Source organism: Orbicella faveolata, unplaced genomic scaffold, assembly GCF_042242905.1.
Source record: "Orbicella faveolata isolate gen_17 unplaced genomic scaffold, um_ofav_v1 contig_47, whole genome shotgun sequence".
In the NCBI taxonomy this organism is placed as follows: domain Eukaryota; kingdom Metazoa; phylum Cnidaria; class Anthozoa; order Scleractinia; family Merulinidae; genus Orbicella; species Orbicella faveolata.
Window position 1 is genome coordinate 26,754,314 of NW_028301577.1, and position 16,397 is coordinate 26,770,710.

A 16,397-nucleotide genomic window follows, 5' to 3' on the forward strand; every position below is an offset into this window, starting at 1 on the left:
ACGTCACCAGAAATTGGAACCCATATATCCTGCTGGGTATTTCAGAGTCTCATGAATCTCGTCATGTTTCATCGATTGTGTAATGTGTTCTGTGGCGGCCATTTTGAATTTTAAATACGCGGTCAGCCAGTGTGAGGTCTGGAACTCACAAACTCTCCGAAGATCAGATCGCTCACCGAGAATAACAAAACCCTTTAAAGGGCATCTCCTGGTTGTTTGAGGATCCCTGTGTATTTCGCACTTGAGCTACCAAATTGGGTATCGTCATTGACGAATCAGGTTGGCGGGTATCAGTCCCTTGGGAATTCTCAAAACCGGTTTCGGTAAACTGGAGAGACTTTCTATTACCTATCGAAAAACAGGTAGTTTTAGAGTGAGCGCGAAAAGTTTGTTTGACGTTGTCTAACCTTCTCAAGCTTTGGGACGCAGATCGGAAATGTAGACATTCTAATTTTCAGGTAAGCATGAAAACGAAAAAACATTGTTCGTTCGTTTCGTGTTCATTAAACCCTTTATCATTTTTGACGACTGCAGGAAGTTACAAAAGTGTATTTCTCTGCTACTAAAGACTACCAAAGGCATGAAGTGAAAAAAATTGCTTGTGGTGAGTACTCAATTACTCCGCTGTAATTTGCGTATGTTTACATTTCAATCCCTCATGTATTTTAAGTTATTGAACTCCAGTCTTTTAACTCAGGTAACGCGGGTAACAAGGGAGTAAACTCCATGTGTTTTAAAGATCCCAGAACATAAAAGGGATAATTCTTGTGTGGGAAAACGTAGGTTCTTTGAGCGTTTTTCCTTTGATGAACACTGATCGTTATTTACTGTCAAGGTGGTTTAATCCGACAAATGAAAACGTCTTTCTTTTTCGGAAGTTTCGAAAATTTTGTAGTTGACTGAGACAAAATATGCGGCGCACTAGTCATGCAGCCGTTGCACGCTGTCTTAATTTTAATACTCCTGACAATAATAAAATAATCACATCCTTGTGAATACGGGTGACCACATCAGTTATAAAATTTCTTTCTTAAACTCATTACTAATTCACCAAGTTAAAACAACGAAAATCACAAACGTGAAGGAGGTTCGGATACCCGGTCTTTATTAGCATAGATTTTAATGGTATTCCTTCTCCGTTTACTCCTTAGTTTTCGTTTTCGTTGAAAAGATATATCAAACACTCGAGACAGTGTCTCATCGGCTATCCAAACACCTCGGATTTCGTAAAAAAAAAAAAAAAAACTTCGCTGCGCGTCGTATTTTCAACTCTCTTCTCGGTGTTTGGATAACCCGATAAAGCACTGTTTCGAGTGTTTGATATATTACATCAAGGTGGGCTCTGAGTATAGAAAAAAAATTATAAATTGAGAAGCAGGGTAAAGTCTAGCCTGTTTTTTGGAAAAAGTACTGATGTATTTGTTAAAATTTGCTGAACGTTTGCTAGTGTATTAGTTTGTATACTTATCACTCATCATTGCCCTCCCTCAGGCAGGGAATGACGAAAACGCTAAGATTAGATAGTGCAGATGCCGCTAATTAGGTTTATTTATCAGAAGTAATTATCTGCCAGAAACGCAAACTTGTAGGGCAAGGTTGGGTCCGTAAAACTTGAAAAATGAAACATAAACCTTTAACAACAATTTACCAGTTTATTCAGAAAAAAGATGCCAAGTACATTTTGTTCTGTGAAATATACCGTTTTTGCGGAAGTGACTAGTAATGAATAATAAATGTATGTTTGTGTATTGGTTGGGTATACTGGGTGATCGAAATGTTCTGTAAATTTTCTCTTAGCCAAGCTAAACTCAAATTGTCGAACGAAATGTTATTTTGCTTGATAATCTAATGAGGCATGGCCTTAAGAAAATTTGAAAGGTTCTTTTCATTTGTTTTGATCGGTTTTCGAAATATTCTGACGCAAAAGCTTGAAGCCATGTTTATTTTTTTCTTCGAAACGTTTAGTGACGCAAAAGGTGAAAGCCATGTTTGTTTTTACAGTAATTTAGCTCGGGGGAGAACATGATAGAGATCACTTTTTGTGGGAGAACAAAGTTTCTTTGAGCTTTTTCCTCTGGTAAACTCTGGTCGTTTTCCACTGTCAAGGCAGGCTTTAGACTGACAAAATCTTTCTTTTTCGTAATTTTCGGGCAATTTTGTAGTTGACTGAGACAAAATATGAGGCGCGCTAGGCAGCCGTTTCATGCTGTCTAAATGCAAATCCAATTCCACGACCCAAGCTGCGGGAAGTCAACAAAAACAATAGCTTTTTTTTTGGAAACAAGTATTATAATATTTGTCAAGGTTTTCTAAACTACTGACTAATACAGTCATAATTCATTACCATTGCTTCTTTACGGGGAAGGAATACCGAAATCGCGATGATGGATACAGTTTTAAAATACAGTGTAAATGTTGCTAATCAGGCTTATTTATCGGAGATAAAACCATGTTTGCGGCTAGTAGCAGCTTACGAAATGAAACATAAACCTTAGACAACAATTCAACCACCCGGCAGTGTATTCAGCGAAAAGATGCTGGTTACATTTTGCCTTGTCACTAGTCACTAGTAATGGATATTTAATAGTTAAGCATGCCGGCTGATCGAGATGCTTTGTGAATTTCATAATAGCCAAAGAAAACTCATATTGTATGGCGAAATGTTACTTTGAGGAGGAACTTTGATCAAGGATCAAAGAACGGGGGAAAGAGGGACAAAACAAAGAGCGAGAAAAACGACAAACGGGGAATGGGGGGCGGGGGATCTTTAACATGGGGAATGTTTAAAAGCGGACATTTAATTTTCAAATACTGGGAATCTTTAAATCGGGGAATCTTTAAAATGGCGGATATTCAAAAGCGGGAAGCCTCAAAACCGAGGAATTTTCAAAACTGGGAATCTTGACAGCTAGGAATCTCTTCACGAGGATTTTTTAAAATGGGTAATTTTGTTTTGTTTTGTTTTATTCTTATCCGGCTTTCATATGTATGGGTTATTGACAAAGTGTGAGGTCAAGATGGCTGGATATTGGCCAAGTTTCTTTTTTTGCGTGTTTATGGACCGAGACGGAGTCGAGGTCCATAGACTCGCAGGAAAAGAACGAGGCCTATATCCAGCCCTCTTGGCCGAACAAGCTTGGTCAATAAAGGATTTATTATATGGCTTTCGGGGAAATTTTTCTTGCGGAACGCGGCGGATAGACCCGAGCGGGGAAGATAGCCTCATCTTGCCCGCTCACGTAGCTAGTCATATAATAAATGTATTAACTACATCTAGTAAAGTTGTCTAGGTTTTTTTCCAAGTAATGTATGATTTCGCGGTTGAAACCAAGAATGTCGACTGCATGACTTTTCAATGCTAACTAAGTAATATAAGGATTAAAAAGAAGATGTTTTTGTCAAATTTTATTTCTCGGTCGCAGCCCATTATCGTATGAAATCGCTAAAATAAAACCTTACGAAAAGCGGTTCTGTTATTTTTAACAAATTGCCGAACTGTATAGCGAGAATAATATTTTAAAGTAGCTTTTCAACAAATATTACGCCAATCAGCTTTTTTTATTACTGATTATTATTAAATCCTAAAAATTTGGCTAAACAATAAAACTAGGGGTATTACAGGATATTTGGTCCCCTCTTGAAACATGAATTGCTTTCAGTCGCCTCTAAATTAAAACGAGTTTTGATCCCTCCCCCTCCCAAAAAAAAACATTTCAGAAAGAATCTCTCTTGCAATATCTCATTGGTTCTTGAATTGTCGAAGTTCAAGTTGTTATTTGCGAAATTTGTTGTTTTGTGGGCAACGGAATAAAAACTTAATAATTTAATTTTGGGTTCAGAAATTAAAAGAATTGAATCAGTACAATTCGTCAATCAGCAGTTTTTAAATTAATTCAGTCCTAAAATTTGGCGCAAACTAAAACTAGTGGTATTTAGTTATCCTCTTGAAACATGCAATCGCTTACAGTCGCTGCCAAACTGTTCGAGATCCCAACAAAAACATTTCAGAAAGAGTCTCTCCAATATCCAATCGGTTTTCCAATTAACAGAAAAAAAATCGATAACTCTTCTTAAATTGTCCAAGTTCGTGTTTTTATTTGCAAAATTCGTTTTGTCGGCAACATAATTAAAACTACTTAATTTTGGGTTCAGAAAGTTAAAAGAATGGCATCAATAACACGTCAATCAGCTTTTTTCTTTATTAAATCCAAACCCTTCGGCAAAATTAAGCAAGGGGTATATTTTGGAAATGATTTGTTCATTTTGCACATGTTTTGTTCCTGACATTTACCTAGTTATTACATTATGTGATTTAGAAAACAATATCTGCAGTGCTTTATTGATATCTAACGTTTGGCTAAACAGGTAGCTCTCGGAGGATATTTTTCTCTTTCCTCGTTTTTTATTTATCACCATGATAACGTCCTGGCCACCTCGTTATGCGGTGTTTTTAAATTGTAATTTTTGGTGTGAAAACTATGAAAGTCTAAATCGAATCACAAGGACAGAGCAAGGTAGGATCTATCTAGAACTACAACAAACGCCTAATCGCAGTTGCGTTTGTAAGCCGTGTGGTATCGCGAGAAGATCAAATTTGCATCGAACGCAAGTCCAGAAAATTCTCGCAAATGATTTGTCAATTAAAGCCAGCGGAGATGTTTTCAATTCAATGCTTTTTTCATATTGCGAAGCGCTTAAGTTAATTATACTTCTCCCGAGTGCGTATTTCACTGACCTAAGCCAATTTGAACTTGCGAGGACTTGCTAGCTTACTTTACGAGACCATGTAGTGTCTTAATTTGTCTTAATACTCACTCAGCAACAACATGTTTCAAGGTGGCTCTATAGGGTAATCATTTATGGCGTTGCGCGCGGGTGGTATGTTTTGAATGCTGCTTTTACATTCCCTTTCACACCCAGCCTCTCAAACTCATTACATGAAATAACCAATGATTAACTGGTGTTTTGCTACAGTGTATGATCTCTGTTAAAATTTTGGGCTTTCGTCTTGAATTATAAATGTCCAACCAAATGTGTTTCTTACTGTTTTTAATTTATGGCCTTATTTGTGATTTTCTTGGATTTCCTTTGTTGAAATCTTCCAAAATTTTCACAGCACATCGCTCCCAGCGTGATACGAATTTTAAACACGCAAAAGTTCAAAGTTATGTCTTTTACCGCTGAAAAAACCTGGTCTTATAGATTTCCCTGAAAAACGAGCTCCGACTAAAGTAAAATATTTACTACCAATCTGCCAAATTTTACGGAATTTCACAGAAGAAAATGCAAGAAAATTTACTGTCAGGTTTGCTTTTTGTGCTCATGTTGACGTCATAGAATATCCAAAAACACTGACGTTTCCCTTCGAACACGCGCAGATTACTTGAGCTTTCGTCCTCAGCGCGCGTTCGATCGTAACACTATAGGGAGCCACCTTAATCGTTTGACATCTCGAGACCACATGCTTGCTCCAATATATGTCCCATAATAATAAAACAGTCATGAAACATGCGGGACACTAGCTACAGACCAACCATAGGACTCTACGCTGCCGGTATAAACGTGCGTAACATACAGAAAAATACCGACTACTTGCGACTCCATTTGCCAGGGCTTTTATCAATGTGGTTATGCGTTTTATTGGAACCACGAACTTTAAGTGGCCATACGTTCTAAACCTTGGGTGAATAATTAAATCCCAAGCCAGAAAGTGAGCGCACTTAATGCATGGCTTGTATTCGATTTGAACTACGTAGATTTAACTTGGCAGCAACTCGAAGCACCTCTGCTTCTGGACAACCAACGACGTCTTTTACTGTTTTGTCGGCACAAGTCGCGCAACGAATCAGCCCACACAAAAATGCGAAAACTAACACTAAAGCCCAGTCCCTCACGGATGAGCGTAAGGTAAATAAAGGGCGAAGAAAGGATTGAACACCCAGTCCCTCTCTGCATGGCTGTTAGGAAGTTAGCCTCAGCTAGTCGAGGATTTATTTGTAATTACTCGGTTTTTCATATCTCTGGGATCAGGGAAAATCTACACATAATCGCATAAGTTGGATTTTCAACTCATGACATCAAAAGTTAATCATGAAATTCCGTTTGGATAACTATTTATAATAAAATTGGTATCAGCCGCAGTTTTGTCAAAGTTATAGAACTATTTGTTAAAACAGTCATATATTTTACTGTTCACATCTTCCTCAAGCTTTGAATAGAAGTTAATATATTTTCTGCCGCTATTTTGTACCTTGATTATAACTAATCACATAATCGGTCTCCAGGTGAAGAAAATGAGATTTTATTTTAATGAATATATTGTAACTGTACTTAACGTATATTGCTGCTTGAGGTAAATGATAAGAACAAAAATTGCAAATAAGTACAAAGCTTAGCTTTGTTGGAGCATCAAGAGCGATAGTAACCTCCTTCGGCTTATCAAGCAGTGATGATCCGAGTTTTACTAAATTTAGTTTTGACTAGCACTGTGAAGTAAAAGAAAGTAATCCACGAAAGCTCAGGATTTCCTCCTTTTGTATGTCATTTGTCACCAGCTAATACTTTGTTAAGAGGTTTTGAGCCTTATTGGGAAACTTGAGAGATCAATCAGTGAACGTTCTTGTTTGCATGCAAGTGCAAAACGACGTTTGTTCATTTTATTTTTTAATTATAATATTCCGAGGCATTTATTTATTATTTAAGGCTCGGAATTTGGCCACAGTAGCGGAGTTTATTTACTTTGCAAATGCTCTTTGCTTTCATTATGTCTCGCGTGACAAAGGCCCCATTTATTAAATTCAAAAAAAGATAAAATCGAATTAATAAAAATCTCTCGGCTATCCAGGGGCTTATTCAACAACCACGCTGATTTACGACACCTATATAATTGAATTGTTGTAATTTATGGTACTGTGTATTAGCTTAGATATAACTGACCATTCCTACAACACCACGCGGAGATTTCTGTCCCTCCACTGTCTCGAGCGATATCCACTGGGTGAGTTCAATTAGTTGTGTATACCTTTTCTTTCGTAGGCGCGAAACTTATAGCAACTGAATACAGTCTTTATACTGATAAATCAAAATTTTCTTTCAACATGAGCTCGCTTAGTCTTCTTCTTTTCAGTTTGAATCGGACTAGGCCTGCGAAAGGCGTGAACCCAGTTCGCAACGAGAGTTTGATTCTTTCTTTTAAAGGTCAGCACACACGAGGGGACTAGTCCATGCAACAAGTCTCAAAGACAAGTCCCATCGTGTGAGCTGACCATTTTTGCTTCAAAATCTAGTCGCAAGGACCAAACTTTGGTCCCTGCGACTAGTCCCACGATTTTAAACCAGTTTGAATCTTTGGGTCAAGTCCCTGCGATTTGTTCCACAAAACGCTTCGTGTTAACTGTTCGTTGGTAAGTCCCTGCGACCAGTCCCTTAGTGGAAACTCTTCAGGGGACTAGTTGCAAGGGACAATTCCCCTCGTGTCTGCCGACCTTTAATTTTTTTGTCGGTCTGAGTACGGTTTTGGCTATTTATTTACATATATATATATATATACGAATTTTCGTCGTTTGCGTCGATTTTGAGTGTCAAGTTGAATAAACACGGGTAAAATTATAAACTTTTACAGCCTGAGAAGAATTTTCAGGCTCTCCAAGGAGTGCACAAAATTGTTTGTTCTTTATTTATGAAATTTCTTGATCTGTTTATTGAAATCTTATGGTCACTCATGCTACCATTAGCAAATAGCCGCGTTTATGGCCTTCCTACTGAGCGGGGGAAATAAGAACAACAGATAGGCTTAAAAATTTACCGTTTTTCATTACTTATCTCACACGTGACACATTGATACTTTCGACATTGCTCATTATTTTAGCAGCTTGCATGCAGGACACGTGACACATTTAAAGAATACGTAGAGCACTTCTTCCCAGCTTACATAGCCTCGTCTAAACATTCAGGGGACCGGAAGAATTAATTCTCGAAAGTTATGAAAACCCAAAGTCATCAATGGCTTTTATAAAATATTTGTCAAAACAGAGAAGCACAAATGTGTTTACAATACTCTTATCTACACACACCTATCAACCAATGAGAGCGCGTGAACTATCTTAAATCTGATCTTTTTTTTCAAATGAGCTTAGTGAATAGTCTAGCTAACTACTTCTCTTTGTATCGCAAGCGTTAGATCGCCCGGCCGATATCTGGGAGGCCACGGATTCGATTTTCACCGTCGAGAACGCAGATTTTTTTTCTCTGTCCCTCGTTCGAGTCATATTGAACATCCACCTTTCTGGGAAAGTAAGTTGTCGTGAAATGTCTCCCGAAGTTTTTAGTAAAATAAGTCATTTTTGAATTCGTTTTTTTAACAAGTGTTTTTTCAAGAGTACATTTTTTTTTTTGTTATGTATGGCAAGAGTCTGTCACAGATGCCATCTTGAGCTTTTATGTTATATAAGATATCATGAATTGTCCCTTAAGATTATCGCGGCATGTAAGTCGTCACGAAATGTCTCGGGGGCAGATGGTACGAGCATTACCTGGGAAAGTCTCTGGAAAATTCGAGAATTGTTGAATTTCCGAAATGTGGACCATTAAACAGGAGATGTCGGAAATTTCGGAAACAAAATATATATAATAGTGCGGAAATTTTTGGTAATGATTTTTTTAAACATTCGGGCACACCTCACGAGGTTGTCCTCTTTTGGGAAATTCTGGATTTTTCGGGTACCATTCGCCACTGGGAGGTTTCGCAAATTCAAACAGAAAACCTTCGTCTTATTGTAGTCATAGATAGAGAGATCACGAAACGTGTTCAGATCTAGAAGTCATGTCGCGCGTCAGAAGATATCCATAAAGATAAAGTTGAGTGTAATCTGTCCAGTTACCAAATTCAAATTCGACCAGGACCAGTTAAGGCTGATGTGGCTTACTCTCTAAATATTGTAATTTATTTTATTTATTTTTTACTGCCGAACATGTTACTTTGGCTTTGACTGTGGCTTTTTAGCCAATCTTTTTATTGGCTGTATTTTTGAAGGCAATATTAATTTTAGTACGTTGTTCCGGAAAGCTTCGTCTGTACGAAAGTAAAATTTAATCGTTGAAATATACAGAGAGTTTAAAAAACGATTTCGATTCTATTCTTACTAAGGTTCAAAGTACTACAAGTAATGGCTCTTCAGCACTTTATTAACTCAAGTCAAAATCAAGAAGTAATTTATTCTAATTGCCGGTTCAGTACCTGTACTGATTTCGATCATTATTTTTGCTGATGTTATAGTGCCAAGCAATAAATTAATTCACAGGTCATTGACAAAGTTGTAGCTTTCCAAAATTTGGCCGACAGGTATTTTAATTTTTGTTTATGTGCGTACTGAGGTTACGGAATGGTCAAAAAAACTTTGCCACTGCTTTGAAAAATCTAGTGAAAAATAAATGTGTCGTGGTCCTTGCGATGAGCCTGCGAATGTAACTGAAAGTATAGTTAAAAAAAAATTGAAATGTTCTAATTATAGAGACAGCATACAGGCCATTTTATTAATGGTCTTTAAAAAACTCGAACGCAATGTATCTGTAGGTGATTATTTCCAGACGAATAAACCAATATCCCTTAAATTGTCACTTTCGATTCTTGGCTTTCCTGTTACAAAAGAAACTTAATGTTAAATTCTGCCTTAGAGTAATTAGAGGTTCTATAATGACTTATCTAAAAGCAGTTATTTCTTTAAAAGTGTCATGGTTCATAATGCGTTCATAACTAACATTACAACTCCATGTTTTTATAGGTTCTTAACTAACAACATTTCTTTCTTATCTTGACAAGTGAACTTGTAATTCCAACTGGTTTTCTTACATACTTTGTACCATTTTTAAAACAGAGCATGGTGACGTCTGGAGACATCGTGTTAACCTTTTGTTTTGCCTCTCTGGTGTTGGCTGGTATAGTGGGAAACATTTTAGTCTCTTTAGTCATCCTCTTAAACAAGACCATGCAGACGCCCATTAACTATCTCCTTTTAAACTTGGCCGTGGCGGACATCATAACCGTTATCTTCATCAGTCCACAGTATATCTTTATACACGCGTTTACGCATCCAACGGGGGTGGCTGGCGATTTCCTGTGCAAGTTCATCACCGGTGGAAATCTCTCTTGGATCGGTGGTGTTGGCTCGGTGTTTTCTTTGGTCGCAATCTCGTTTGAACGCTACCAGGCAGTAACGAACCCTTACAGCCCAGACTCAAAATTTTCCATGTCCAAAGTAAAGATTCTTGTAATTTCCTGTTGGGTTTTCACCACCGTTTTCAACTTCCCACTGTTCTTCGCCATTTACTACGACAAGGAACAGAAGTTCTGTTTGGAATCTTGGCCTTCTGCGGCTTACGGTAAAGCAAACACCACCGCTTGGCTGATAGCCGTCGGAATCATCCCAGCCTCAATTATGGTATCCTTGTACTCGAGAGTCGTTTACGATTTGTGGTTCAAAAAAATCAACGGAAACACTCAACTAGCTATTCGCAAATCACGGAAAAAGGTTACGAAGGTGGTATTGATCGTCAGCGTCATTTACGCAGTGAGCTGGTTTCCACAGCTTATCTTGTACTTTCTTAGTCACTACCACCAAGCTTTCGAATTCGGAAACGTGGCATACGTCATTTCCGTTGTCATGGTAACATTCAACTCCGCAGTGAATCCTATGATATATGCTTTCCAGAGTCAGCGATTTAGACAATATTTCAAACAATTGCTTTGTTGTGGAAGAAATAGAATACATGTTGTTTTTCCACTCAGTGCACAAAAAACATATCCCAACATCACCAGCCATCTTGATAAAAGAGATACACCAGCAACAACTCTGAATGCTGAAGTGGCAGAGGAAGATACGGGTTTTAAAGACTTGTATGACGACCCGCAACAAGCTGATAGAACTGGACCTAATGCGGAATGTACAAATGCATGGGATTTGTGAATGTTTCAATGTCCAACTTTATGTCTTTGATTTTCAAATACAAGTTTATCGTTCATGTCTCATTCTATGGCTACAGGGCCCGGTTGTAATCGGTCTTCTTATTAATGTTTTATTTTGTTACATACACTCTTTTTTATATAAGAATATTGTATTTCCGACCCTGGCTGAATAATTTGACTTTTCTGCCGATTTTAGGCTGAAAGTGTTCTTGTGAATATTCTTACGATTAAGGCAAAATATGACAGACATAACCTCTAGCAAAAATGTCATTAGCAACTAACACAATATTATGGCTGTTTTTCCATTTTGGCTAGTTTTTCCGTTTAGAGAAAGGAAGGATATTATGTGGTTTACTTCAAGCATATAACTGTAGCGTATTTACAAAATTTTCAACACACAGAGTTTCAGCCCCAAGCTTATTCTTAATAAATTTTTAAATTTCGGCCTCGATATCCTCATAAATAACTTTTTCTTTCTAAAAAAAAAGGTTAAATAACCTCCTATTAAACGAGTGCGTGGGCCGTTTTGGGGAAAATTGTCCTAGATAGTGGTACAAAAAACGTCAATATTCCCCAGTACGGCTCGAGAAAGCTAAGTTAGTCATGGAAATTGCACATTTTGAGTTTGCGGACTTTAGAAAACAAAATATACACAGCATGTAAATGGCAAAATCTGTACCAAGAAAGAACCTGCAATCCGTAGGTTTGGATTTATTTCAAGGCTACCATGCAATCTAATAATTACTTTAAGTTTTGTTCTTGGTTTTTCTCATTCTTTTCAAAATAAAAAATAAAAATAAAACAACTAGTATTCTATTTCGCAATTCATTTTCGTTGTCATAAACTTTTGTGCTCGATGGGAGCAATTAATTTTTCCTGAAACTGGCGAAATATTAAGCCAACCATATTTTGCCATATTTTGCAATATTTTCAGATGTCAAGTATTATTTTAAATCATTAATTGTAAGGAATTATTTTTCTTTAATATCTTTTATGGATTTCTTCAATTTAACACTGAATGATTTTGAAACACTCACTAACAAAACTCGTTACCTATCTCGATCTCATCCCATTTATCAGCTATTAATTTTGCGGATCTCAGATCTCAGTTTTCACTTGAAAACAAGCTCGCAAACTTTAAACGAGGTACTGTTCATTTGAAAAAACCGCAGTCTCAACTGGACTGTTTAAAAAACTATAGCAAACTCTAGCTTTACCCAATCAACAGCACCGAACTTCGGAGCCAATGCTAATCTATGGACCTTGCTTTGTCCAAAGGATGTCTTCCACTATATATCTGCGCTGACAGTTAAACCTCTGTTCAAATAAGTGGATGCCCTTTTAGAACCATACAGACCACCTATCTCGTGACATATCTGTAATCATTAAAAAGGAGATCAGTGCAAAAAGATTAAAATCATTTTCCATAGGTAAAGAATGCTACATCTTAAGATCTTGTCCTTTTACTTACGTCATCAGAATATATGACAAACAGAGCCAATATACCAGTGTCATAATTCAACTCATAAATTTATCAATTTCTGACGTACGCACGTTGAACGTATTGATCCTCAAATATACGTCACCAGCCGTATAACATCAATCGGACTAAACAGTAGCAGCGGATATTTGATAGCAATTAATCGCGGTGTTCTTTAACGTTTTTTTACACCGCCGCAACTTAAATATAAAAATGAAGCAGTTCGTTAGTAGTCTTTATCTATTGCGTTCCTTACAAAGTTCTTGAAGACGTTTTACTGTTTAATCCTCTAAAGAACTTTTCGCAATAAATGTAAAAAGATTATATATACATATATACATTTAATGAACGCCGTACGACAAATATACAGCGTTTCTCAATTTTGCATAAATTTCCCAATATTAAAATTAATCAAGGAAAAGAAAAACTGACGTTATTATGTCTCACGCAATCCGATCGGCAAAGGCTCAATTTTTATGCAAAACAACAGAAAAATGCTTTCCTTTCGGACGCGACAGGCCGCGGGGAAGAAACAATCACTCGTACGCGGCTGTGGTGTCTGATGAACAGGAGAAAAAAAAGCTGACGATAAACAAACAGTAAACGAGCCTCCCTCTCGAACATCTTTTCGCGCGCATTGAGAGTAGAATACGATTTTCCAGTTTTCACAGAAAGTACAATTCAACCTTTTTGTTTCGCCGATCGCGACTTCCGACACTCTTTATCGTCGAGGAATCGCTTTGAAAAAGCTTTCTGCCTTGACAATGAAGAATAGCGCGCAAACAATCTTTGAATCCACTCCTGTAGTTTTCGCTGAAAAACGCATAGATGAGGGGATTTATCGCGCTAGTAGCTTGACAAAAGAAATAACCAAGAAATTGAATTACTCCAGAGACTATGCAAGTGTTGTTTGCTACGTAAAACGTAAATTGAAAGATGTACACCGGAAGCCAGAAGAGTGCGAAAACAACCAGCACAGTCACAAGCATCTTGAGCACTTTCCTATTTGATTTTTCAACCTCTTGGTGATTTGCTTTGCAGCGAAATGTGATGGAATTCCCGCGCCATAACTCAATCACGATGGCCGTGTAGAGAACTGTTATAATCGTGAGTGGGCCCGCATAGAAAAAACCAAAATGAATAAAAGTGTAATCTTTTCTCGCTTTACTGCTTTCGAAAAGGGGTTCCCAAATTTCCTCGCAAAAGGTTCCATCGCCTCCCTCTCCCGCGACAATTCGGTTAGTGTACAGAATTGGAGCTGCAAACAAAATCCCAAATAGCCAAGTTAAGACGATGAGAATTTTTGTGGTGCGACATGTGATCACTTTACGAAAAGGTAACATGATAGCGAAGAAGCGATCAAAGGCAATGGCGGTTAGCGATAGGATAGAGACATCTATTGACACCTGCTGAATGAATGTAACCAATTTGCAAATCAGCTCAGCTGTGATTCCTCTAACAAGAAGATCGTGCCCAGCGTAAACAGTCCGGATGGACGGCGGAACAGCAAAGATGGCAAAAAACAGATCGCTGACGGCCATGCTGACTATCATGTAGTTTGTCGTGGTCCTCATTCTTTTCCTCTTATACACCACTAAGATGACGAACGAGTTTCCAAGGATTGACCCGAGAATTATCACACAGTAGATAATCGTCTTGAACGCTTTTGTTAAGTTCGTGTCGGGGCTCCCGTGCGGGCATGATATCTCGGAATCACCGCTTCTTTCCAGAGTGTTGTTTGTAGTCACATTGGAATTATTCATTGTCACTCTATGATGTTCTGCGAACAGTAATTCAGTTTGGGAAAGTGAATCTCGTCCACATGCTTTATTTTGATCTTGACTTTTCAACGCACCTTCTAACGGCGTATTGAAGTAATCAAAGCCTTAGTATACGTCGTTCGAAAAGCCAAGATGAATTACACGAATTACAGTGACAGCTCCAAAGTGACTCAATTGGTTGTAAATAAAGCCAGAGTCTATCAGTCAACAATAATGTGAACTCAGACTCCGAATCGACGCGTTAAATATGCGCTCGTGTTTCTCGGTGTTGATCCAGTGATGACACTCAACCAACAATCTTTGTAGAGTTGATACGAAAGGAAAACCACAAGATTTGAAATCCTTTTAGTTAAATAATACAGTAATAACGTTTCGGTACCTTTGATCACAAAGCGAAGTGAAAAACCAAAGAAAATGAACTCCTCCCAGTTTTTGCAAAACAAGAAGAGCGTTTTGACGTACAAATGAAATTGCTGACACTTAATCCTCAACACTTCCTGAAGCCTTTATGTACGGTTGACAGTTTTCTTCCTTAATTCCTCTGTTTAGCCCCTAACTGATAAGTGTTTGTCACGGAAAACCGTCAAGGGATAGTAAACCAAAATGGCGCTTTTTATCTCACCGGATTACCTTGTTCCGTGCTTGATTCGGTAATACTTCTTAACCAGATTGTATCTAGCCGTCTCTAGTATGATAAAGTGTTTTCAAGCATAGGTGCGCCCCCAAAGTACCGTGCGCCATCAGCTGGCATCTGTTTGGACCGAAATTGCGCGCGATTTAGCAATTTTAATTTCTTCGGAAGACATAAACATCATTGTAAAAGGCCCTCCGCTCGTGAGAACATGTCAGTTAGATCCCAACACAATAGGATGAGATTTCCCAAAGTAAACATGTAAATGCTTTTCGCAAAAGAAAAAAATAAAACTATATTCAACTGATTTATTTGAGGCTTCGTTATTTTTAATGGAAAATTTCGTTCATGTCGAGCTCTTACAACTTAATCACAGCCTGAATAACAGGAGGGGGGTGAAAATAGATGGAAATCGGCAAAATAACGTTTGACCACAAACCTAGCATAATCAAAGTCGTAGTCCTTGTCTTTTAGCTTTTAGTGATTCTTGTGAAATCAAAAGAAGAAGAGAAAAGAAAAACAGTGTATTTCATATCATTTCAAATCAGTTTATTTCTTATCGGGGAGGTAATCTTCAGGATTAGACTGTCCTCCATAAAATCATAAATTTCACTAAACAAAGCTTCGAAAACAGCTTCCTAAGTATACTCCGGAAAAACACCCTTGTTCCATTTTCCCAGAAAATGAATTTCTTTAGAAGTTTGGCGTGGGCTCTACTCGCAGGGTAAATCAAAATAAGATAAAATGAAATGTTTTGTTCCCAGGAAATACTTGAAATTCTTAATCTCATATAGTTTAATTGACTGACAATTGTGAAAGAAATAAACATGCCAAAATAGTTCTTCATGTCTTGGAAACCACACCCCGTTTTAAAACCCGTAACTATTAACTGAACATACTTCAAACCATTATTTACCCAGCTTGTTGCCTTCAATCGCGGATGAATCTCGGCCCAAACCTGAAACCTGATTCTCTTTCAGGCCAGTGTTTCTACGGATCTTAACAGTTTGCATGCAATTGCGGAAAGCTTTTGTACTAAAAATTCCTTAAAAAGAATGCTTGTACCTACCAAACAATACTATTGACAATCAACACCCGCTTAATGGAATATATATTGATACCAAAATGTAATATTAGTACTAGCCAAAATATGCATAAACGCAATTTATGCCCAAGGTGGAAAAAACTGGCGCAAAATGTTCTAAACCGGGAAACGAAAAATGCGATAACTTTTCCTAACGTCAAACGAAATAACACAAAACGTAAAACGACATGAGTTCTTGGAGAAATAAACCTCCATGGAGAAGTGAAAAGCTTCGACACTTTGCTTGATAAACATTGTGAGGAAAAAGACCTCAAAGTCGATTCTTCTACTCGTTTAGATGTGACAATTTGCATGGCGACCAATCCTGGATTTGATCTTTGCCAGTAGCTTATATTATCAAACGTTCAAGACAACAACTAAAATTAGTTCTTTGATCAATCTCCAAGTCAGGTACAGAGTAAGAAGAAACGCATTTACAGTTGTTACCTGATACCATAATC

General features: G+C 37.6%; 2 protein-coding genes across 2 annotated transcripts; one reads left to right on the top strand and one right to left on the bottom strand.

The window, feature by feature from the left end:
- The first annotated feature begins 539 nt into the window (after positions 1–539).
- LOC110068727 (allatostatin-A receptor-like) lies at positions 540–11,771 on the top strand. The gene is made up of 2 exons (XM_089280183.1): positions 540–604; positions 9,873–11,771. Exon 2 carries the CDS (start codon positions 9,876–9,878, stop codon positions 10,959–10,961), a length of 1,086 nt encoding a protein of 361 aa, XP_089136309.1. The 5' UTR covers positions 540–604; positions 9,873–9,875; the 3' UTR covers positions 10,962–11,771.
- Positions 9,166–14,689, bottom strand: LOC110068787 (QRFP-like peptide receptor). Its single transcript, XM_089280182.1, has one exon. The coding sequence runs from the start codon at positions 14,201–14,203 to the stop codon at positions 13,106–13,108; it is 1,098 nt and encodes a 365-aa protein (XP_089136308.1). The 5' UTR covers positions 14,204–14,689; the 3' UTR covers positions 9,166–13,105.
- Positions 14,690–16,397: the final 1,708 nt, after the last annotated feature.